The sequence below is a fragment of the Pleurodeles waltl genome, chromosome 5, assembly GCF_031143425.1.
Source record: "Pleurodeles waltl isolate 20211129_DDA chromosome 5, aPleWal1.hap1.20221129, whole genome shotgun sequence".
Taxonomy (NCBI): domain Eukaryota; kingdom Metazoa; phylum Chordata; class Amphibia; order Caudata; family Salamandridae; genus Pleurodeles; species Pleurodeles waltl.
This window is the reverse complement of record NC_090444.1, coordinates 1,665,425,230-1,665,449,664: the sequence shown is the minus strand read 5'-3', so window position 1 is coordinate 1,665,449,664 and position 24,435 is coordinate 1,665,425,230. Positions and strand designations below refer to the sequence as shown.

Genomic DNA, 24,435 nt, shown 5'->3' with positions numbered 1-24,435 from the left:
TGCCTTAGGGCTGTAAGGCCTACTAGAGGGGTGACTTATCTATACTGCATAGGCAGTGTGAGGTTGGCATGGCACCCTGAGGGGAGTGCCATGTCGACTTACTCGTTTTGTTCTCATCAGCACACACAAGCTGGCAAGCAGTGTGTCTGTGCTGAGTGAGGGGTCCCCAGGGTGGCATAAGATATGCTGCAGCCCTTAGAGACCTTCCCTGGCATCAGGGCCCTTGGTACCAGGGGTACCAGTTAAAAGGGACTTATCTGGATGCCAGGGTGTGCCAATTGTGGAATCAAAAGTATATTTTAGGTGAAAGAACACTGGTGCTGGGGCCTGGTTAGCAGGGTCCCAGCACACTTCTCAGTCAAGTCAGCATCAGTATCAGGCAAAAAGTGGGGGGTAACTGCAACAGGGAGCCATTTCTTTACAGTATCCAACCAACAATTGATTAAAAACAGTTGCTGTGGTGGAAATGCTGGCCTCCTGGTAGGTTGGAGAATAGCTCTGTGCAATAATTCCAGAAGAGAGACATTTCCGAATATCTATTTCCCAATCTGTTTATAATTTTTGAGGTTTGTGGCTGGAGATGGGCACTTCTCAGCATAGAGTTCTGACCGAAGCAAATTAACAAACATTGTGGTCCTTTTGTTGTACATCTCTATTACATAAACCTCTAATAATAACTGCTTAAATTCTGAACTCGCATCTGACCAAAGAGAACATACATTAAATCTTAAAATTATTTTCAAGTAGATGTTACCAATATTGCATATTCAGCCTTCCCAATCTCTTATCCTCCTTCATGGTTTATTCTCTCCCACTTACAACCACTATGCTTAGCAATAAATATTGAAGAACATCATTTTTAATTGCTTCATAAAAATCTAGTTTTCACGCTCCTATGTGGATCACATTTTTTTTTGCAGTAGTGGTTTATCAGTGCCTTTGTGGGCACAGCTCATCATGCTCCTGGATAGACTCTATTGAATATTTTACTTGTGACTTAACTGGGCTTCTATCATGCCTGGATGAACCCAACATAATGTTTTAATTGAGTCATAATAGTGTAGAAATCGGGCGTTTGGCTCCTGATTTGACTTTAGAGAGTATTTCACAGGTTTATTTGCCTTAAGGCACTGAGCCCTTTTTTTTTTTATTTTTTTTTTATTTATTTTTTAGGTAAGGAGTTGAGGTAAGGAGTTGAGGTAAAGAGAGAAGTAAGGTAGGAGGCATCTACCAAACCAGGAGTGGGTTGGCAGAACAAGGCTTAGTTCTAATGTCGATAACAAGTGAGGGATGAGACTCTCCAGACCCAAAGCACCACAGACTAGGTTGCCCAAGCACTCAACCTGCCACAGCTTACATTTCAATCAGTTGCAGTGAGTTGAAAGCTACCTCTGACGTGGGGTATGGCTGACCTGGTTGTTCAACATTTAAGCAGGGCAAAGCCCATGGGGGAAGAAATCTTACTCACACAAATCCTGGAGTGAAATAGGCATACAGATGCTATTCGCAGCTATCTGCCAGTCTAAGGCCTCAAGCAAATATGCACACAGGCATACTTTTTGTTATGTTCCAGGCTTCTCTCCACTGATCAGTGTTGCTTTATTACACTGCTATTCCTACCTATTAGTTTTGGTTTTTACAAGTGTCTTGTTTATTAAGGAAGAATTTTTGGGCATTGTTGTAAATTGTGACAGTGTAGCTGTTGATGACTCCAGGTTGAGTGCACATGCTGCTTCCTTAAAGTCTGGCAGCCAAAATCAGGACAATTTCAGTGACCTCTAAATTTAATGAATACACAGCTTCCTCTCATTTTTCTTAGCGTAGCGAATGGAAGCAAAAGATTTAAGTTTTTGCCTGAATGGTTAACTTTGAAAACCATGGGTGGATGTGCACAAGCGTTAGTGAGAATTGCAGTGGTGTAAATGAACACAATCAGGCTTGTTTACAAATATTTCTGAAGACGGAGCTGAGCACCTTCACAAGGCGCTAACATTGCCTGGAACCTAAGAAAGAAGAATTAGAAGTACAAATATGAATGGTCTCCATTCTCTGTGTCTGTTAAAGTAGAGGTGGCATAATAGCACCTGTGTAAACAATATCTCCAGGGATTCCATTTTGAACCTGAAGATGGGGACCTGCCGAACCTTCAGCAATTGAAATTGTGCGGCTCATTAGGTGCTAAAGCTCGAAAACCACAACGTAGCTAAGAACTTGGTCCCAGGTGAGGTGCTGATAACAAATATGCTCTGGCAACTAGTGAATGTAGAAAGAAGCCATAAAAGTAGATTAAGAGGAGAACCCCAAAATCCCAAAATGATGTCAGTAGGAACACTTGAGTATCAATCAATCAACAAAAATGTATAGAGTGCACTACTCACCCGTAAGGGTCTCAAGGCGCTGGTGGAGGGGGATTAAGAAGGGGGGGGGGGGGGGGATTACTGTCATGTCTTGAGATTTTTTCTGAAGAGCAGGAGGTTCTGAGTCTTGTGGAGGTTGGTGGGGAGGGAGTTCCAGGCCTTGGGGGCGAGGTAGGAGAAGAAGAATCTGCCTCCGGTGGTGGCGCGTTGGATGCAGGGGACTGTGGCGAGTGCGAGGTCGGTGGAGCGGAGGTGGCGAGCGAAAGTGTGGAAGTTCACTCTTTCGTTGAGGTAGGTTGGTCCAGTGTTGTGGAGGGATTTGTCTGCGTGGATGAGGATTTTGAAGGTGATGCTCTTGTCGATCGGAAGCCAGTGAAGGGATCAGAGGTGTGAGGAGATTTGTTCATGTCGTGGGAGGTCCAGGATGAGGCGGGCGGCTGCGTTCTGGATCCTCTGGAGTTTGAGTGTGGTGCCAGCGTAGAGGGCGTTTCCGTAGTCGAGCCTGCTGCTGATGAGTGCATGGGCGATGGTCTTTCTGGTCTCTATGGGAATCCATTTGAAGGTTTTTCGCAGTGTGCGGAGGGTGTTGAAACGTTGATTTTCTGGGTCATGGAGAGGGTTGGGTCCAAGATGATGCCGAGGTTGCGTGCGCCCCATATGGTTTTGTTGAGGCCGCAGATGATGATTTCGGTTTTGTTGGAGTTGAGCTTAAGGTGGTTTGCTGTCATCCGTATAGCAGTGTCAAGGAGTCCAGCGTGGAGGTTGATATTGGCGGTGGTAGGGTTTCGGGTGAGGGAGATGATGAGTTGGGTGTAGTCTGCGTAGGATATGATGGTGATTCCGTGTGGTCAGAGGATGTTTGCGAGCGAGGTCATGTAAATGTTAAAAAGGGTAGGGCTGAGGGAGGACCCTTGGGGGGACTCCGAAGGGGATTTTGGTGGCTGTGGAGTGGAAGGGAGGGGAGGGAGGCGGACTTTCTGGGTTCTTTCGGTGAGGAAGGTCGTCAGCCAGTCTAGGGCCTTGTGTCGAATACCTGCGTTGTGAAGGCAGGTGCGGAGTGTTTGGTGGCAGAGAGGTCCAGGAGGATGAGTGCGATGGTCTCGCCCTTGCCTACTCTGGTTCTGATGTCGTCAGTACATGCGGTGATGGCGGTCTCAGTGCTGTGGTTCTTGTGGAACCCAGACTGGGAGGTGTCAAGTGTGTTGCTTTCCTCTAGGAAGTGAGACAGGCGGGTGTTAACTAGTTTCTCAGCGACCTTGGCGGGGGAGGGGAGGAGTGAAATGGGGCAGTAGTTGGTGAGGTCATCAGGGTCTGCTTTGGGCTTTTTCATGAGTGCGGTGACTTCTGCGTGCTTCCAGGGGTCTGGGAAGGTGGCGTCATCGAAAGAGCTGTTGATTATGTCGCGAAGCTTGGGAGCGATGGTTGAGCTGGCTTTGTTGTAAATGCGTTATGGGGGCAGGGGTCTAAGGGGAGCCTGAGTGGATGAAATTCGTTTTTTCAGTTTCTTCGTCGTTGGTAGGGGCCCAGGTGAGTAGTAGGTTGGGGGGGGGGGCTTATTGAGTCGGTGGTGCGTGTGGTGTGAAGCTGTTGTATATGTCTAAGATTTTGCAGTGGAAATGGTTGGAGAGGGAGTCGCAATGTGTGCGTGGGGTCGATGTTGCTGGCTTTGGGTTTGGAGAGCTCTTTGATGATGGTAAAGAGTTCCTTGCTGTTGTGTGAGTTACAGTCTATGCGTTCCTTGTAGTATTCTCTTTTGGTGGTGCGAGTAGCACATTAAAACAAGTATTTCCAATGCAATAGGGCTTGCATTTGCTTGAGTTAAAGCTATTGGCGTTTTAAATCCATAACTGGACTTTTCTTGCCACATAAACTGGTCAACCCTGCCTCTTAATTTTGTCTTTTCCTGCCATATAATTCCAGTGGCCCTGCATATAGTTACCTCCTTCCTCTATCTGCAGAAAAAATAAAAATGCTGCCATATAGCATCCTAATTTTAATATTTAAATCTATATTCAAGCAATAGATGCACACAAAAATCAAACAATGTCTTAAAAAAAAATCAAATCACGGTTAAGCTATAAAACAGACTTAGACACGGAAGTATTATATAAAGAAGTAGGCGTTTTTCTATAAATACATGTACACAAATGCACATGTATAAAATATATACATTCAAATCATATTAATTCACATACACACACAGGTGAATTTACGATCACAGAAATCCTCTAAATGCATTAGTTGCTCATATAAAAATATACTTAATCCAGTTACGCAGAAGATTCAGTAAGTATTTCAACAACCACATCAATTACCCCCTTAAAATGGTACAAAAGGCTTCCACAGGAATAAGACCGATTTAGCTGACATGCAAAACATTGAAGACAGTGGGGTAGCACAAGGCGATCTGAGCAGAATTACTGAAAATAAACACAACTTAGTTTTCAGACAACCCTCAGCCCTTGCTATTGGGCTACAAACATCCTTTTGTAGCCTCCCAAAAAAAAAAAACATGCCCTTGAGAGATGAGAAGATAACTGCATTACCTTGAGTTGTGTAAACATCTGAGCAGAAATGATAAAATAAGGCTGGAAAAGTATTTTCTTTTTATGTTAACAGAATGAACATTCTTGCTACACATTTCAACAAAGCTCTAATGAAGTGAACTATAGCAGAGACCATCTGATTTAGGAAGACACAGACATTACCTCAAAGTTTATTTTGAACAAAAAATTGTAAATTCAGTTTTATCTGACAAGTGGCGTATGTTGTGTATCTACCTATTAAAAGAAAACTAAACTGACAGATTAAGGGAAAATTGACATGTTAGCTAAATCCAAAATTGTCAGCATTTTAACTTAATTTTCTGCAGGGCAGTCTAGAAGTCAGTCAATCAAATGGTTAAGATGAACGTTGTCACTGCTTACAAGTGTTAGAAAGGTTAAAAGGATGCAAAGGTACACTAAAATAGGTGTATCTGCTAGTTGAAAATACATCACTGATCAGTATGTCTGATTGTTTGCAGTAGCCACTTAGGATACCAGTAACCCTTTAACAGGGTCACAGTATCTACCAAAGTATTACCAGCTGTAGGTAGCTGGGTTCTGGTTGCAGTACCCTGCACACTTTTTGCCTGTTTTTCAGGTACAACGTGACTAACGTGCACTGGGTCCCTGGTTCGATTAACCAGGTCCCCAGTGGTAGTGTTCCTTCCCTAAAACAAATTACCTCAGTCCCCTGTAAGTCCCTAGTAAATGGTACCCCTCGACCTGTTCTGAAGACGGCCCTTCAGAGCTGCAGCACAACTTGTGCCACTCTGAGTGATCCAGCACCAACCTTATTCTGATTGCCATTGAAGGCTGTGTGACAAGGTGCTTCCAAAATTGAAAACGAAAAAACATGGCACACAGCCTGTGTGCCATGTCCCCTAACACTGCCTGTAATATTTGTAAGTCACCCTTCTAGCAGACCTTCCAGTCCTAAGGCAGGGTGCATTATATTAAATTTGAGGGCATATCTGCCTGAGCAGATATGCTCCTGGTATGTCTGTCGATTCTCCGATATAGCAAGTGACCACAGAAGCCATTTTAAATACATGTGCTGTTTGGTATTAAGCATCTCAGATCAATAAACCCTCATTGAGTTCAATGAGGGATTTATTAATAAAGGCACCCAGAGGGAACCTTAGAGGTGCCCCAGGAAAACCTACCAGCTACTAGTGCATTGACAGACTGGTCCTGACCAATTCAGCCACCTTAGACATGCTTCTGGCCCCCAAGGTGAGTGCCAGTGCTCTTGAGGGCCAGAGACAAAAGCCTGCACTGTGCAGGGATGCTAGCACGAGCTGAAGTGGACTCCACTTTTTTAATTCCTCCACCTTGCGTGGAAGGAATTGGGCCACTGGGGTTAGGGTAAGGACCACTTCCGAAAGGAAGCATAAGAAAGGAGTAATCAGCCCATTGGCTACCACCTGGCACTCCCCTTAAGACCCCTAAATTATAGGTGGCACCCCTGAACCAGATCCTGGTGACCTAAGAAGAAAAGGACACACAGGACCCGAACCTGCAGAAGCGGATAAGAAGTAGCAGCTGGCTTGGTACTAGCCCCACCAGCCTGCCTGCTGACCTCGACAGACTCTGCCAAAAAGACGACTCATTGTGCAGCTGAGCCTCCAAGTAACCCAGGAAGCGTTCCATAAAGACCCAGACTCCAGTGAGCAGCGTATCTGCTCTGCAACAAAATCTCAAGGAAGGCCTCTGCAGCCTCCGGAACAGCAACGAGCTGACACCCGAAGTAACCTCTGCACCTGACGTCCACGACCCGAGGTGAAGCCAACCAGTGGTGCCAACAAGGATCCTCAACTGTCCAGAGTCCGAGTCCACTCAGGTTTTACCCCTCTTGAAGTCCCCCAAGTCGCCTGCAGCATCTGAGTGCATATCTCCCTCTCCTGAAGCCTTGTGGTGAGAGAAAATTTGACACCTCCAGCAGCCACTGCACCCTTCGCCCGATCCTATCTGAGGTGGATCACTGGTGCCAACGACGTGCCCTGGCTCCTCTGAGTTTGAGGTCACCCCCTGCTGGACTCCCCGATGATGCCTGCAGCCTCAACACACAGGACCCCTGACTGTGAGTACTCCAGGACTAAGAAACCCGATGCCTAAGGACATCCCTTCATTCATTGCCCCTGGGCCCTGGAGAAAAGGACCAAAGGTGCACCTACATCCCCAAGCACCCCACACCTACAACCTACCTGCTTGTTGTTCCCGACTGGCTTCCTAGCCAGAGCCTGCAGCTTGTTTGTCCAGAGGACCAGCTCCCATTGAAGACTTTCTGCACCCGGCTGCCCCATTGCTGACCGGAGTGACCTGCTGGTGTGGTTCTGATCAGTGCTCAGTACTTGCGTTAAGTGTCTGAGATTGGCCTCTTAGTCGTTGTTAACCCAATGATGCTGTGCGTTGTTTTCTTCCATAGTTTAACATTGAGGAACTCTTAAATTGCACTGTCGATTATTCTTATTTTTTTTTTTTTTTTACAATAACTAAAAAAGTATATATGTTTGAAAACGTACTTACTGTGTAACGAAGTTCTTGACTTTTAAGTATTTATAATCAAAAGTATTTTTCTAAATTGGTCTTGGATTTATTCTTTGAGTGTGTCATTTATTGCCTGTGAGTACAAGAAATACTTAGCACTACCCTCTGATAAGGCTAACTGCTTGCCCACACTACTACAAAATAAAGCATTAGCCCTGTCTATTTTTGCCTCTGCAAACCAATTGGGGATCTACTGGACACTCCACATGGTGTGTTACTTGTTAGTGCACCATATAGAGAGCCAGCGTTCTACATCAGCCCTTCACTAAAGCAGCTTTTTCCTACATATTCATCTTCACCAAGTGCTGTGATTTTTCCTTTAGCTATAACAATGAAAGAATAATTATGAATACATTGTTTACAGTTATGAGTCCATGTTTTACCTAAGCAGTGCCTTACTTGTAAATGAGTAGTCCAGTCATGTATTGTCACCAAGTCAGTTAGTTGCACTTTTAAACTGTGAGTTGGTGTTAATAGGAGTGTGCTGTAAACAGGTTATTGTATGCTTTTGGAGAGACTTTAGAGCAGTGGAGCAGCAAAGCTCAATTTTCTTTATGAAGGAGCACAGTACACCTTCAGTGTTAATTACTTTGTATAAAGTGATCTGATGAGTATCCCCTGTGAAGTCATGTGATTGTCGTTTTCTTGTAATGAGTGTTGTAATGACACAAAAAGGCATGGGTTTTGGCTGCATGAGATGGCAGAGATTCTAATATTCTTTGAGACCCCATTGTATTTTAATACAGATATAGTGGAAATGCAGTAAAAATTAGTTACTGGGAAGCAATCTATGATCCTTCATTCATGCACAGTTTGTGTTTCTATTCAAGATACAGCTAGTGAACAATTGTATGTAATTAATTTGAAGTTTCTCAGCTGTGGCTGGATCGATTTCACGAAGACTCTTGTTCAGCAAAGTCTGTTCACTCCGAAGAATATTTATTTAGATAATAATTTTTTTTCTTTATGCTGTTCATAGTCCTGGAATATCTCTGTCAGGTGGATCCGTGTGCTCAGAAGACTTGACGTTTAAAAAGTTAGTTTAAATTTTATGTTTTGCTTGTTTTCTTAAAAGCTTTTACCTGCCAAAAAGTTCTGGGACCCCGAAGATACAAAAGATGGGCAGAAAGGGATATATCTTGGAGAAGAATGGCGGGAGAACGCCTGGGGAGCATCCCGTAAGTTGCTGTTTAAATGAGTACATTACATTTCCAGAAAATTAATGTATGCATGTTCAGTAAAGGAACATGAACCTGTGTCTATTGCCTACTAGATCATACATGAAGTACTTTGAAACCTAAGAAGTGTGGCTCTAATTTAGTCAGTAAATAAACTGTTGCCTAGGAGTTAACAGCTTCAGAGTAAATAGGCAGATGTTAGTTTGTTAGAAACTAACATATCCCAAAGACACTCATCTTTATACTGCCCCAGTACCTTCCTAAATGCCAAAGACTTAATTTAATCAAACAATTTGGCTTACTTTTGCACTTCTTTTTACTCTGCAGTGCATTACAAAACTGTTTAGTTTGCAAGTCATATTTAAACTATGGTCTACTAATATACAGTTGTGTTTTTAGGTCCCTTGTAAGGCAAAGTTCTTTGTTTTAACATAAGCACTACTTTTATGTTTGGTTGCTAAGAAATCTTTGCCCCTGAAACAAATTTAGTGTAGTGTATTTCATTTATACGTGCTGTGTTTGTTTAACATTAATCTTCTCTTACAACCGTGTCCAGGTCCTGCACCTCAATCTGACCCGTGTTTTGTCTGTTAACTCCACTAAAATTGTACTGGTATACATTTTTTCTTTTTTAGTAGCACAAATTTTGCCCGGAGTAGAAGTGGTGTGCTTTAGGAAGAACTAAGCTGTACTAGCCAAAAGGACAAGAAAAATTATGCAGCATGTGGCAGTTTACAAATGGAAGAGCCAAGAACAAGGGGGTGGCGGACTTGCACACTGGACCATATACTTGCTGCAGTGCAGAAGTAACTATAGATGATATGGATAGATCACTAAAGGACCAGACACTTTACATAATATACAATTGCACGTGTATAAATTATAACTTGCTTTGTATGGATAAGTTATAGATTACATTGTAAGTAAGAGGAATGTTCAGATATATTCTCAAAGTGGTATGGGGTTTGGAGGAATGTTTGAAAATCAGATTTTTAATGCTTGATATAAGGTCCCATGATAATATATTTTTTCTTTTGTACATTATTTTTCTTGAAGTCGGTCATACCTGCATTTTGGAATTGTGTCCATGGCTTTAATAATCTTTTGCCCTAAATGATGCATATCAAGAAAATATTTTCCTATTGGCTCTCTGCAGTGCTGACCTACATGCATTAGATAGCCTGACTGGCTAGGGCCAATTCAAATGGAGTTTAACAACTTGTTTTCAGACATACAGTAAAATATAATACATGCTTTATGTCTGGAGTTTGACGTTATTTTATTTTCTCCAGCACCTTTCCACTAGGAACATTTCCAGTATTTGTTTCCCTTCTCTGATAAAACTACTACTTTGTTTAAGTCTGACTTGAAAGAGGTAGCTAAGCAAGTAAGCAGAGGTGGTGATTGTTTAGAAGAGAAAACTTTGAGTTTATTTGGTGACTGTACTTTTTTTTAATTTTTTTAATCTTTATAAAATGCTCGATAGAACTCTACAACCCAAGCTATTTCACAAGAGGTAATTAAACAGGGTGGCAAGTAAAGGACCTAATCCATAATGTTTTATCTAGAGTTTTTTTCACTAAGCAAATAGGATTTGCATTTTCTGCGTATTTTTTTCATGTTGTATAAGACGTTGCTCTTCAGAAATTATTTTGAAAAAATGAAACCGCTTTTAAGAGATCAAGGGAAAGAAGGTGCTACTGCAAATGTCACCTAGGTTGCAGTGTGTAAAGCTGTGCATATGACTATAACCAAACCTATTGTGTTTGAGCCATTCAAAATGAAATACAAATTCATTAACCTTTCACCACCTCAAAGCTTTTTGAAATTCTTCCAGTATTAAAAGCTGTATAAATCGTTCCTCACTTTATCCTAAATGTTGCTTCTATTTGTGACTCAGTGTTTCTATTGGATTCTTGGTACACCGTATTCCTAAATTGGACCCCTTTCTCTTCACTCAAGACTGTATCTGAATATTTTGAAACAGTTACTGGTGCTAGGTGGTGCCTCTTAGTGTCCTTACGGACATTTTGTGGTGCCACTAAAAGCAAGGTGCTGGCACTTAACACTCAAGTGTCAGTGATGTCTGCACCTTTCCTTTGAGCATCTTCACCATGGTTTTTCCAGATTTTCTTATTTGCTATTTGTCAAGGTTTTTAATGAATGTGGTGCGTCCTGTTGACCCCAAGTCATTGGACTTTGCTAAAGCCCCTTTGCACTGTGCCATGTTGTGTTGTGCCTGCCTTCTGATGCAGTCCATGTGGTTGTGATGCCTAACCATATAGGCTCCCTGTGCTGAGGTCCCTTGATGTCCCCTCTTACGCTCCACAGCTGGCAGTTACAGCACTGGTACCAACAGTTTTTTTTATTTTTTATTTTGAATAATCTTGCATTTATAACAAAAAATAAAAAGTGTAACAAAAATGTAGCAGACCACTGAGTAGAAAAATGTAAACACATGTTATTGAATTCCTTTGCTACATGTGTAAGCAAGAAGTCAGAGGGGTGTGTAATTACTGGCAATATTTCAACCCTGAAGCAATATGCATTATTAGTACCATGAGGTGACGTGAGTTGCTGTTAGGATGTTCAGCACTACACACATTTCTCCACTCTTTTACACCATCATCCAATTCGGAATCATTGTACACTGCAATTGTAAGAGTACCCTCAGTGAGAGATCAGTCAGAAGATCTTTGCACTGTAGTTTATAATATTCAATCGATCGATTGCTTGTCGTAACTGTGTGAAGATGAGGCACAGAGCCTCTTTTCGGGACATGAGTAGGTGCCCATTACACATTGGCGGAGTTCTTAAGTAATCATGTTACCAGTCACCCTTTTCAAATGTAATACAGTGAGTTTACAGCAGTTTGACAGCCTGACATTACCCATACCATAAGCAAAAACCCAGATGACTTTTCTGAACATCCTTGACTTCTCTTCAGTTTAAAGCTGTAGGTATAAGACATTTTCTGTGTAGGAATTAAAAATGCGCAAATTAAATCAAGCAATACTTGTTAGTAATTTATTATATCTTAACACTACACTCCAGTCACTCTGAGATTGGGCTTCAACAGTTTTCGTTTAATTTAGATTTATATTAATTAATGTGTGCTTCCGGCATTCGTTTCTCAATGCCCTCTAGAATACTGGCAGGGGCCTTTGGGAGGTTGTGGGTAGCATTGGGGTTCCCGCTGTGCCAGGGACAGCAGCTTTAGAAGTATTTCAGATTTCAAGGGTCAAACTGGGATCCTCTCTCAATTGACGTGACATGGAGATGGTATTGTAGTACAAGAACTGGTCTGCCTGTTCCCAGTTTGTACTCTGGATGCCTCAGAAGTGTGGAGTCTTCCCCCTCTGCAAAAAGTCTGGATAATAATATAAATTTTAAACTTTAAAACTATCATGCTAAAAGTTACCAATGTAGAGATGTGTCAGTCTTAATTACGAAATATTACGATTTGTTAAGCGCATGACTACCCGAAAGGGTTTCCTAGCACTAGATAAACAGTGAAGAGAGAAAATAAAGAATTAGAAAAGTCACGTGTTTAAGAGAATCCTGAACATACCAAGAAATGTACATGATATCAACGGGGCTGGCAAAGAGTTCCATAGTTTAGGACTCAAATAGGATAAGGACCCACCACTTTGTTGAGCCTTGCCAAACCTAGGGACCATTGCCAGACTCGGATTACTAGAACGGAGTGGCCAACTGGAACAATGGGTGTTGCCAGTGACCTGAGCTAGAGTGGACCAGAATTTTCCAAAGCTTTAAACACATATCATAGTGCTTTAAATTGAACTTGCTTGCTAATCAGGAGCCAATGAAGGTCTTGAAGATTAGAGGCTGAAGATGGTTTAGGAAGATGAAAAGGCTTCTGGGTATTCGCATTCTTAAATGCCTTTTGTCTAAGTGCAGCCTTTGACACCCCAGGTAGAGAATGTTACCGTAGTCGAACCTAGAACTGATTAGTGCCTATACTATCCTTTGCGCTGAAACTGGAACGAGTCCAAGTATTTTCCTCAGTCACCTCAGGACACCAAAACAGGTGGAGACCACAGAAATAATTTCATGATCCATCAAGCCAAAAACCCAAGTTCTTACCTACCTGAGCTGGGGTAGGAGCGATACCCGGGACATCAGGCTAACAGTGAGGACCCCAAAGATAAGGCTGGTTACCAACCGGTAAAATATAATAATATATAAATTGCAGGAGAAAGGAAAAAACAAGAACATTGTTAGAATGCACCCCATCTGATTATGCAGCCTTTGCTGAAATGCCAGTTTTATTAACACAAAAGCTGAACAAGAGCTTCTTTTTGAAACAGTCTTAACACTGGATTTAAAAAGCAGATTGTGGACTGAGAGGTGTTGGATGATGTGCTATACAAGTTCTTAAATTGTAAAGTAATACTTTTATTAACCCCTTTGCTGCCTGGCCTTTTCCCACTCAGGTGTCGGGCCTTTTTTCAGCTATTTGGGGGCAGTTCGCGCTTAGGCCCTCATAATGTATTGTCCACATAAGCTACCCACCCCAAAATTGCATCCTTTTTTTTTCCAACATCCTGGGGATTCTAGAGGTACCCAGAGTTTGTGGGTTCCCCTGAAGGAGACTAAGAAATTAGCCAAAAATACAGCGAAAAATGTGTTTGTTTAAAAAAAAAATGGGGGGAAAATGCTGCAGAAGAAGGCTTATGTTTTTTCCCCTGAAAATGGCATCAACAAAGGGTTTGCGATGCTAGAATCACCAGTTTCCCAGCTTTCAGGAACAGGCAGACTTGAATCAGAAAACCACATCTTTCAACACAATTTTGGCATTTTACTGGGACATACCCCATTCTTACTATTTTTGGGTGCTTTTAGCCTCCTTCCAGTTAGTAACGGAAATGGGTGTGAAACCAATGCTGGATCCCGGAAAGCTAAACATTTCTGAAAATTAGACATTTTGATTTCAGCAAGGGGTCATTTGTGTAGATCCTACAAGGTTTTCCTACAGAAAATAACAGCTGAAATAAAATAAGTATTGAAATTGAGGTGAAAAAAAAACCAGCCATTTTTCTGCACGTTTTAATCTGTAACTTTTCCCTGCAATGTCAGATTTTTTAAAGCAATATATTGTTACGTCTGCTGGACTCTTCTGGTTGCGCGGATATATAGGGCTTGTAGGTTCATCGAGAAGCCTAGGTACCCAGTGTCAATAAATGAGCTGCACCTTTCAGTGGGTTTTCATTCTGTACCGGGTATACAGCAATTAATTTCCTGAAGTATAAAATAGGGATCAAGAAACCCTTTGTATTTCCAAAATGGGCACAAGATAAGGTGTTGGGAAGCAAATTGTATTTAGGCCATTTCTGCTCCCCTTGCGGGAAATTGGCGCAAAAATATAAAAATCCCTGTTGTCTAGTTGTTTCTGCCCCCCTTGGTGGCAGATTGGCCTAATAAAAATAGGCCGATCTGCCCCAAAGGGGGGCAGAAATGGCCTAAATACGATTTGCACCCTAGGGGAGCGACCCTTGCCTAAGGGGTCGCTCCCCATATATAAAAAAAATAAACAAAAAAAATATCCCTGGTGTCTAGGAGTTTCTGAAAGGCCTTTCCTCTCCTTTTATGCCTCTCTCGACCCCCACCACGTGATCGGAGGAGAAATGCTTGTGCCCTCCCTTTAAAATAGAAAGGCTCCAGGGGATGGGGTTCCTGGGTTCCCTAGGTGGATGGGAAGGGGAGCTGCATACCTTCCCTCACCTTTATAATAGAAGAAGGCCACAGAGGATGGGGTACTGAGGCCCATAGCGGCTTGGAAAGGAAGGCATCTACCACCATTAAACATGTTTCTGCCCTGGGGGGGGGGGAATAAGATCCCTGGAGTCACTGTAGGCTCCTGTCCCCCTTTCTTTAAAGGCTCAGGTGGCTGGGGTTCTCTCAGCCTCTTGTGGCCAGGCCCTGCGGCCAACCCACTACTCACACTGCCAAAGACCATGAGCATGGGGGTGGCTGCCTGTGAGCATTCAATGCAGGGCTTTCCCTCAAGCTATGTCCTGCAACCAACTCCATGTGGCATTGTGCGACATGCTGTTAGCTGCCTAATGCGGTTTTGGCTTTAAGTATGGCAATAGTAATAGTAATAGTAAGAAAATATTACTTCATGTCAACAATTTTTTTTTTTAATTTACTGAACAAAAAAAGGTGAAAGTGACTTATAGTTAGGTAAAAACTTCAGTGACAATGTATTGTTTTAAACATTAAAAAAAACTTTGAAATGAACCATTTACACTTATCTCCAGTTACTGTATGTAACTCATGCACTGAGAACTATAAAGTGTGTACTGTGCATGGCGAGGTGCGAGTTAGTTAATTGAAATTACTCTAATTATCCCACATATTCCATCACTCATGACTTGTACTGTATCATCATTGATAGCATCACCTCAACATTTGAAATGACATCATTAGTGACAAGACTGTGCATAACCTGAGTGCCAGTTATAATTAACCTTGGGCATGAGTTATAGTTACTAGATATAACTATCACTGGTGAATTTCATGGTGTTTGTTTTTATTTTATTTTTTAAAGTTAAAAACGTTATGTGGTCTCTGAAATTTGTACCTAAATATAACATCACTTTAACCTTTGTTTTTTCAGTATATATATCTATATACAGTTGCTTAAAAAAACAAAGGTTACAGGGACACTGTAATTAGGCACACATTTATAAACCTACAAAACCATAGAAATTCAGCAGGTATAATTAGGTATTTCAAGTAACTAAAACTCGCACCTCGCCATGCATACATTGCTAATCGTTAATTTTCTTGCAAAGGTTGCAGTAATATTTTCAAGTATGCCATTGAAGATGTAATATATGGGGTAGTTAGCAGAGCATAGAAAGGGCAAGAGTTATTGTAAGGAAATGCCTCCTTGGCATGGTTGCCCCCTGACTTTTTGCCTTTGCTGATGCTATGTTTACAATTGAAAGTGTGCTGAGGCCTGCTACCCAGGCCCCAGCACCAGTGTTCTTTCCCTAACCTGTACTTTTGTATCCACAATTGGCAGACCCTGGCATCCAGATAAGTCCCTTGTAACTGGTACTTCTAGTACCAAGGGCCCTGATGCCAAGGAAGGTCTCTAAGGGCTGCAGCATGTCTTATGCCACCCTGGAGACCTCTCACTCAGCACAGACACACTGCTTGCCAGCTTGTGTGTGCTAGTGAGGACAAAACGAGTAAGTCGACATGGCACTCCCCTCAGGGTGCCATGCCAGCCTCTCACTGCCTATGCAGTATAGGTAAGACACCCCTCTAGCAGGCCTTACAGCCCTAAGGCAGGGTGCACTATACCATAGGTGAGGGTACCAGTGCATGAGCATGGTACCCCTACAGTGTCTAAACAAAACCTTAGACATTGTAAGTGCAGGGTAGCCATAAGAGTATATGGTCTGGGAGTCTGTCAAACACGAACTCCACAGCACCATAATGGCTACACTGAAAACTGGGAAGTTTGGTATCAAACTTCTCAGCACAATAAATGCACACTGATGCCAGTGTACATTTTATTGTAAAATACACCACAGAGGGCACCTTAGAGGTGCCCCCTGAAACTTAACCAACTATCTGTGTAGGCTGACTGGTTCCAGCAGCCTGCCACACTAGAGACATGTTGCTGGCCCCATGGGGAGAGTGCCTTTGTCACTCTGAGGCCAGTAACAAAGCCTGCACTGGGTGGAGATGCTAACACCTCCCCCAGGCAGGAGCTGTAACACCTGGCGGTGAGCCTCAAAGGCTCACCCCTTTGTCACAGCCCAGCAGGGCACTCCAGCTTAGTGGAGTTGCCCGCCCCCTCCGGCCACGGCCCACACTTTTGGCGGCAAGGTTGGAGGGAACAAAGAAAGCAACAAGGAGGAGTCACTGGCCAGTCAGGACAGCCCCTAAGGTGTCCTGAGCTGAGGTGACTCTGACTTTTAGAAATCCTCCATCTTGCAGATGGAGGATTCCCCCAATAGGGTTAGGATTGTGACCCCCTCCCCTTGGGAGGAGGCACAAAGAGGGTGTACCCACCCTCAGGGCTAGTAGCCATTGGCTACTAACCCCCCAGACCTAAACACGCCCTTAAATTTAGTATTTAAGGGCTACCCTGAACCCTAGAAAATTAGATTCCTGCAAACTACAAGAAGAAGGACTGCCTAGCTGAAAACCCCTGCAGAGGAAGACCAGAAGACGACAACTGCCTTGGCTCCAGAAACTCACCGGCCTGTCTCCTGCCTTCCAAAGATCCTGCTCCAGCGACGCCTTCCAAAGGGACCAGCGACCTCGACATCCTCTGAGGACTGCCCCTGCTTCGAAAAGACAAGAAACTCCCGAGGACAGCGGACCTGCTCCAAGAAAAGCTGCAACTTTGTTTCCAGCAGCTTTAAAGAACCCTGCAAGCTCCCCGCAAGAAGCGTGAGACTTGCAACACTGCACCCGGCGACCCCGACTCGGCTGGTGGCGATCCAACACCTCAGGAGGGACCCCAGGACTACTCTGATACTGTGAGTACCAAACCCTGTCCCCCCTGAGCCCCCACAGCGCCGCCTGCAGAGGGAATCCCGAGGCTTCCCCTGACCGCGACTCTTTGAACCTAAAGTCCCGACGCCTGGGAGAGACCCTGCACCCGCAGCCCCCAGGACCTGAAGGACCGGACTTTCACTGGAGAAGTGACCCCCAGGAGTCCCTCTCCCTTGCCCAAGTGGAGGTTTCCCCGAGGAATCCCCCCCTTGCCTGCCTGCAGCGCTGAAGAGATCCCGAGATCTCTCATAGACTAACATTGAAAACCCGACGCTTGTTTCTACACTGCACCCGGCCGCCCCCGCGCTGCTGAGGGTGAAATTTCTGTGTGGACTTGTGTCCCCTCCGGTGCCCTACAAAACCCCCCTGGTCTGCCCTCCGAAGACGCGGGTACTTACCTGCAAGCAGACCGGAACCGGGGCACCCCCTTCTCTCCATTCTAGCCTATGTGTTTTGGGCACCACTTTGAACTCTGCACCTGACCGGCCCTGAGCTGCTGGTGTGGTGACTTTGGGGTTGCTCTGAACCCCCAACGGTGGGCTACCTTGGACCAAGAACTAAGCCCTGTAAGTGTCTTACTTACCTGGTTAACCTAACAAATACTTACCTCCCCTAGGAACTGTGAAAATTGCACTAAGTGTCCACTTTTAAAACAGCTATTTGGGAATAACTTGAAAAGTATACATGCAATTTTGATGATTTGAAGTTCCTAAAGTACTTACCTGCAATACCTTTCGAATGAGATATTACATGTAGAATTTGAACCTGTGGTTCTTAAAATAAACTAAGAAAAGATATTTTTCTATATAAAAACCTATTGGCTGGATTTGTCTCTGAGTGCGTGTACCTCATTTATTGTCTATGTGTATGTACAACAAATGCTTAACACTACTCCTTGGATAAGCCTACTGCTCGACCACACTACCACAAAATAGAGCATTAGTACTATCTATTTTTACCACTATTTTACCTCTAAGGGGAACCCTTGGACTCTGTGCATGCTATTCCTTACTTTGAAATAGCACATACAGAGCCAACTTCCTACATTGGTGGATCAGCGGTGGGGTACAAGACTTTGCATTTGCTGGACTACTCAGCCAATACCTGATCACACGACAAATTCCAAAATTGTCATTAGAAATTGATTTTTGCAATTTGAAAAGTTTTCTAAATTCTTAAAAGACCTGCTAGGGCCTTGTGTTAGATCCTGTTTAGCATTTCTTTTTAGAGTTTAAAAGTTTGTAAAAGTTTGAATTAGATTCTAGAACCAGTTGTAGATTCTTAAAAAGTATTCCAACTTTTAGAAGCAAAATGTCTAGCACAGATGTGACTGTGGTGGAACTCGACACCACACCTTACCTCCATCTTAAGATGAGGGAGCTAAGGTCACTCTGTAAAATAAAGAAAATAACAATGGGCCCCAAACCTACCAAAATACAGCTCCAGGAGCTTTTGGCAGAGTTTGAAAAGGCCAACCCCTCTGAGGGTGGCAACTCAGAGGAAGAGGATAGTGACTTGGAGGACAATTCCCCCCTACCAGTCCTATCTAGGGAGAACAGGGTCCCTCAAACCCTGACTCCAAAAATAATAGTCAGAGATGCTGGTTCCCTCACAGGAGAGACCAACACCTCTGAAATCACTGAGGATAGCCCCAGTGAAGAGGACATCCAGTTAGCCAGGATGGCCAAAAGATTGGCTTTGGAAAGACAGATCCTAGCCATAGAGAGGGAAAGACAAGAGATGGGCCTAGGACCCATCAATGGTGGCAGCAACATAAATAGGGTCAGAGATTCTCCTGACATGTTGAAAATCCCTAAAGGGATTGTAACTAAATATGAAGATGGTGATGACATCACCAAATGGTTCACAGCTTTTGAGAGGGCTTGTGTAACCAGAAAAGTGAACAGATCTCACTGGGGTGCTCTCCTTTGGGAAATGTTCACAGGAAAGTGTAGGGATAGACTCCTCACACTCTCTGGACAAGATGCAGAATCTTATGACCTCATGAAGGGTACCCTGATTGAGGGCTTTGGATTCTCCACTGAGGAGTATAGGATTAGATTCAGGGGGGCTCAAAAATCCTCGAGCCAGACCTGGGTTGACTTTGTAGACTACTCAGTGAAAACACTAGATGGTTGGATTCAAGGCAGTGGTGTAAGTAATTATGATGGGCTGTACAATTTATTTGTGAAAGAACACCTATTGAGTAATTGTTTCAATGATAAACTGCATCAGCATCTGGTAGACCTAGGACCAATTTCTCCCCAAGAATTGGGAAAGAAGGCGGACCATTGGGTCAAGACAAGGGTGTCCAAGACTTCAACAGGGGGTGACCAAAAGAAAGGGGTCACAAAGACTCCCCAGTAGAAGGGTGATGAGACAACCAAAACTAAAAATAGTAAAGAGTCTTCTACAGGCCCCCAAAAACCTGCACAGGAGGGTGGGCCCAGAGCCTCTTCACAAAACAATGGGTACAAGGGTAAAAACTTTGATCCCAAAAAGGCCTGGTGTCATAGCTGTAAACAGCATGGACACCAAACTGGAGACAAGGCCTGTCCCAAGAAAGGTTCCACTCCAAACTCCCATCCAGGTAACACTGGTATGGCTAGTCTCCAAGTGGGATCAACAGTGTGCCCAGAGCAAATCAGGGTCCACACTGAAGCTACTCTAGTTTCTGAGGGTGGGGTGGATTTAGCCACACTAGCTGTCTGGCCGCCTAACATGCAAAAATACAGACAGCAACTCTTAATTAATGGGACTAGAATAGAGGGCCTGAGGGATACAGGTGCCAGTGTCACCATGGTGACAGAGAAACTGGTTTCCCCTGGCCAATACCTGACTGGAAAAGCTTACACAGTCACCAACGCTGACAATCAGAGAAAAGTACATCCCATGGCAATGGTTACTTTAGAATGGGGAGGGGTCAATGGCCTGAAACAGGTGGTGGTCTCCTCAAATATCCCAGTGGACTGTCTGCTTGGAAATGACCTGGAGTCCTCAGCATGGGCTGAGGTAGAACTAAAAACCCATGCAGCAATGCTGGGTATCCCTGAACTGGTGTGTGTGAAAACAAGAGCACAATGCAAGGCACAGGGTGAACAAGTAGAGCTGGAGTCTGGAAGAATGGCCCAGCCTACCAAGAGAACAGGAAAGTCAGCTGGGAAACCAACTGCAACACAGCAAAAGAAAGGGAACCTCTCTTCTCAGGAAGAAGTTCTGCCCTCTGAGGGAACTGAGCCTTTGGAGCTTGAACCTTATCAGGTTGAGCTCTTAGGCCCAGGGGGACCCTCAAGGGAGGAGCTGTGTAAGGGACAAGAAACCTGTCCCTCTCTTGAAGGCCTTAGGCAGCAAGCTGCTGAACAGTCCAAAGGCAAGAAAAATGGAACGCATAGGGTCTATTGGGAAGATGGACTCCTGTACACTGAGGCCAGAGACCCCAAACCTGGTGCCACTAGGAGAGTGGTAGTGCCTCAGCTGTTCAGGAAGTTCATCCTAACATTGGCCCATGACATTCCCCTTGCTGGACATTTGGGACAAACCAAGACGTGGGAGAGGTTAATCAACCACTTCTACTGGCCCAATATGTCCAACATGGTTAAGGAGTTTTGCCTCTCCTGCCCCACCTGTCAAGCCAGTGGTAAGACAGGTGGGCATCCAAAGGCCCCCCTCATTCCACTTCCAGTGGTGGGGGTGCCCTTTGAAAGAGTGGGTGTGGACATAGTTGGTCCACTAGAACCTCCCACAGCCTCAGGAAATATGTATATCCTGGTAGTAGTGGATCATGCTACCAGATATCCTGAAGCTATTCCCCTTAGGTCGACTACTGCCCCTGCAGTAGCCAAGGCCCTCATTGGTATCTTTACCAGAGTGGGTTTCCCTAAGGAGGTGGTGTCTGACAGAGGTACCAACTTCATGTCAGCATACCTAAAGCACATGTGGAATGAGTGTGGGGTGACTTATAAATTCACTACACCATACCATCCACAAACTAATGGCTTAGTTGAGAGATTCAACAAGACATTAAAGGGCATGATCATGGGGCTCCCAGAAAAACTCAAAAGGAGATGGGATGTCCTCTTGCCATGTCTGCTTTTCGCTTACAGAGAGGTGCCACAGAAGGGAGTAGGATTCTCACCCTTTGAACTTCTGTTTGGTCATCCTGTAAGGGGACCACTTGCCCTTGTTAAAGAAGGCTGGGAGAGACCTCTCCATGAGCCTAAACAGGACATAGTGGACTATGTACTTGGCCTTCGCTCTAGAATGGCAGAGTACATGGAAAAGGCAACCAAAAACCTTGAGGCCAGCCAACAGCTCCAGAAGTTTTGGTATGACCAAAAGGCTGCACTGGTTGAGTTCCAACCAGGGCAGAAAGTCTGGGTTCTGGAGCCTGTGGCTCCCAGGGCACTCCAGGACAAATGGAGTGGCCCTTACCCAGTACTAGAAAGGAAGAGTCAGGTCACCTACCTGGTGGACCTGGGCACAAGCAGGAGCCCCAAGAGGGTGATCCATGTGAACCGCCTTAAGCTCTTCCATGACAGGGCTGATGTCAATCTGTTGATGGTAACAGATGAGGATCAGGAGGCAGAGAGTGAACCTCTCCCTGATCTTCTGTCATCAGACCCAAAAGATGGCACAGTAGATGGAGTGATCTACTCAGACACCCTCTCTGGCCAACAGCAAGCTGATTGTAGGAGAGTCCTACAACAGTTTCCTGAACTCTTCTCCTTAACCCCTGGTCAGACACACCTGTGTACTCATGAGGTGGACACAGGAGACAGCATGCCTGTCAAGAACAAAATCTTTAGACAGTCTGACCATGTTAAGGAAAGCATCAAGGTGGAAGTCCACAAGATGCTGGAATTGGGAGTAATTGAGCGCTCTGACAGCCCCTGGGCTAGCCCAGTGGTCTTAGTCCCCAAACCTCACACCAAAGATGGAAAGAAAGAGATGAGGTTTTGTGTGGACTACAGAGGGCTCAATTCTGTCACCAAGACAGATGCTCATCCAATTCCAAGAGCTGATGAGCTCATAGATAAATTAGGTGCTGCCAAATTCTTAAGTACCTTTGACTTGACAGCAGGGTACTGGCAAATAAAAATGGCACCTGGAGCAAAAGAGAAAACAGCATTCTCCACACCTGATGGGCATTATCAGTTTACTGTTATGCCCTTTGGTTTAAAGAATGCCCCTGCCACCTTCCAAAGGTTGGTGAATCAAGTCCTTGCTGGCTTGGAGTCCTTTAGCACAGCTTATCTTGATGATATTGCTGTCTTTAGCTCCACCTGGCAGGATCACCTGGTCCACCTGAAGAAGGTTTTGAAGGCTCTGCAATCTGCAGGCCTCTCTATCAAGGCATCCAAATGCCAGATAGGGCAGGGAACTGTGGTTTACTTGGGCCACCTTGTAGGTGGAGGCCAAGTTCAGCCACTCCAACCCAAGATCCAGACTATTCTGGACTGGGTAGCTCCAAAAACCCAGACTCAAGTCAGGGCATTCCTTGGCTTGACTGGGTATTACAGGAGGTTTGTGAAGGGATATGGATCCATTGTGACAGCCCTCACTGAACTCACCTCCAAGAAAATGCCCAAGAAAGTGAACTGGACTGTGGAATGCCAACAGGCCTTTGACACCCTAAAACAGGCAATGTGCTCAGCACCAGTTCTCAAAGCTCCAGATTATTCTAAGCAGTTCATTGTGCAGACTGATGCCTCTGAACATGGGATAGGGGCAGTTTTGTCCCAAACAAATGATGATGGCCTTGACCAGCCTGTTGCTTTCATTAGCAGGAGGTTACTCCCCAGGGAGCAGCGTTGGAGTGCCATTGAGAGGGAGGCCTTTGCTGTGGTTTGGTCCCTGAAGAAGCTGAGACCATACCTCTTTGGGACTCACTTCCTAGTTCAAACTGACCACAGACCTCTCAAATGGCTGATGCAAATGAAAGGTGAAAATCCTAAACTGTTGAGGTGGTCCATCTCCCTACAGGGAATGGACTTTATAGTGGAACACAGACCTGGGACTGCCCATGCCAATGCAGATGGCCTTTCCAGGTTCTTCCACTTAGAAAATGAAGACTCTCTTGGGAAAGGTTAGTCTCATCCTCTTTCGTTTGGGGGGGGGGTTGTGTAAGGAAATGCCTCCTTGGCATGGTTGCCCCCTGACTTTTTGCCTTTGCTGATGCTATGTTTACAATTGAAAGTGTGCTGAGGCCTGCTACCCAGGCCCCAGCACCAGTGTTCTTTCCCTAACCTGTACTTTTGTATCCACAATTGGCAGACCCTGGCATCCAGATAAGTCCCTTGTAACTGGTACTTCTAGTACCAAGGGCCCTGATGCCAAGGAAGGTCTCTAAGGGCTGCAGCATGTCTTATGCCACCCTGGAGACCTCTCACTCAGCACAGACACACTGCTTGCCAGCTTGTGTGTGCTAGTGAGGACAAAACGAGTAAGTCGACATGGCACTCCCCTCAGGGTGCCATGCCAGCCTCTCACTGCCTATGCAGTATAGGTAAGACACCCCTCTAGCAGGCCTTACAGCCCTAAGGCAGGGTGCACTATACCATAGGTGAGGGTACCAGTGCATGAGCATGGTACCCCTACAGTGTCTAAACAAAACCTTAGACATTGTAAGTGCAGGGTAGCCATAAGAGTATATGGTCTGGGAGTCTGTCAAACACGAACTCCACAGCACCATAATGGCTACACTGAAAACTGGGAAGTTTGGTATCAAACTTCTCAGCACAATAAATGCACACTGATGCCAGTGTACATTTTATTGTAAAATACACCACAGAGGGCACCTTAGAGGTGCCCCCTGAAACTTAACCAACTATCTGTGTAGGCTGACTGGTTCCAGCAGCCTGCCACACTAGAGACATGTTGCTGGCCCCATGGGGAGAGTGCCTTTGTCACTCTGAGGCCAGTAACAAAGCCTGCACTGGGTGGAGATGCTAACACCTCCCCCAGGCAGGAGCTGTAACACCTGGCGGTGAGCCTCAAAGGCTCACCCCTTTGTCACAGCCCAGCAGGGCACTCCAGCTTAGTGGAGTTGCCCGCCCCCTCCGGCCACGGCCCCCACTTTTGGCGGCAAGGTTGGAGGGAACAAAGAAAGCAACAAGGAGGAGTCACTGGCCAGTCAGGACAGCCCCTAAGGTGTCCTGAGCTGAGGTGACTCTGACTTTTAGAAATCCTCCATCTTGCAGATGGAGGATTCCCCCAATAGGGTTAGGATTGTGACCCCCTCCCCTTGGGAGGAGGCACAAAGAG

At 44.8% G+C, this 24,435-nt stretch overlaps 1 protein-coding gene across 4 annotated transcripts in view; it reads left to right on the top strand.

The window, feature by feature from the left end:
- Positions 1 to 24,435, top strand: part of PUM2 (pumilio RNA binding family member 2) — a 783,590-nt gene that overhangs the window by 42,432 nt on the left and 716,723 nt on the right. For all 4 annotated transcript variants that reach the window (XM_069235995.1, XM_069235994.1, XM_069235993.1 and 1 more), the window contains exon 3: positions 8,526 to 8,628. In XM_069235995.1, the coding sequence (XP_069092096.1) occupies positions 8,526 to 8,628 (103 nt within the window). The remainder of the gene's footprint in view (positions 1 to 8,525; positions 8,629 to 24,435) is intronic.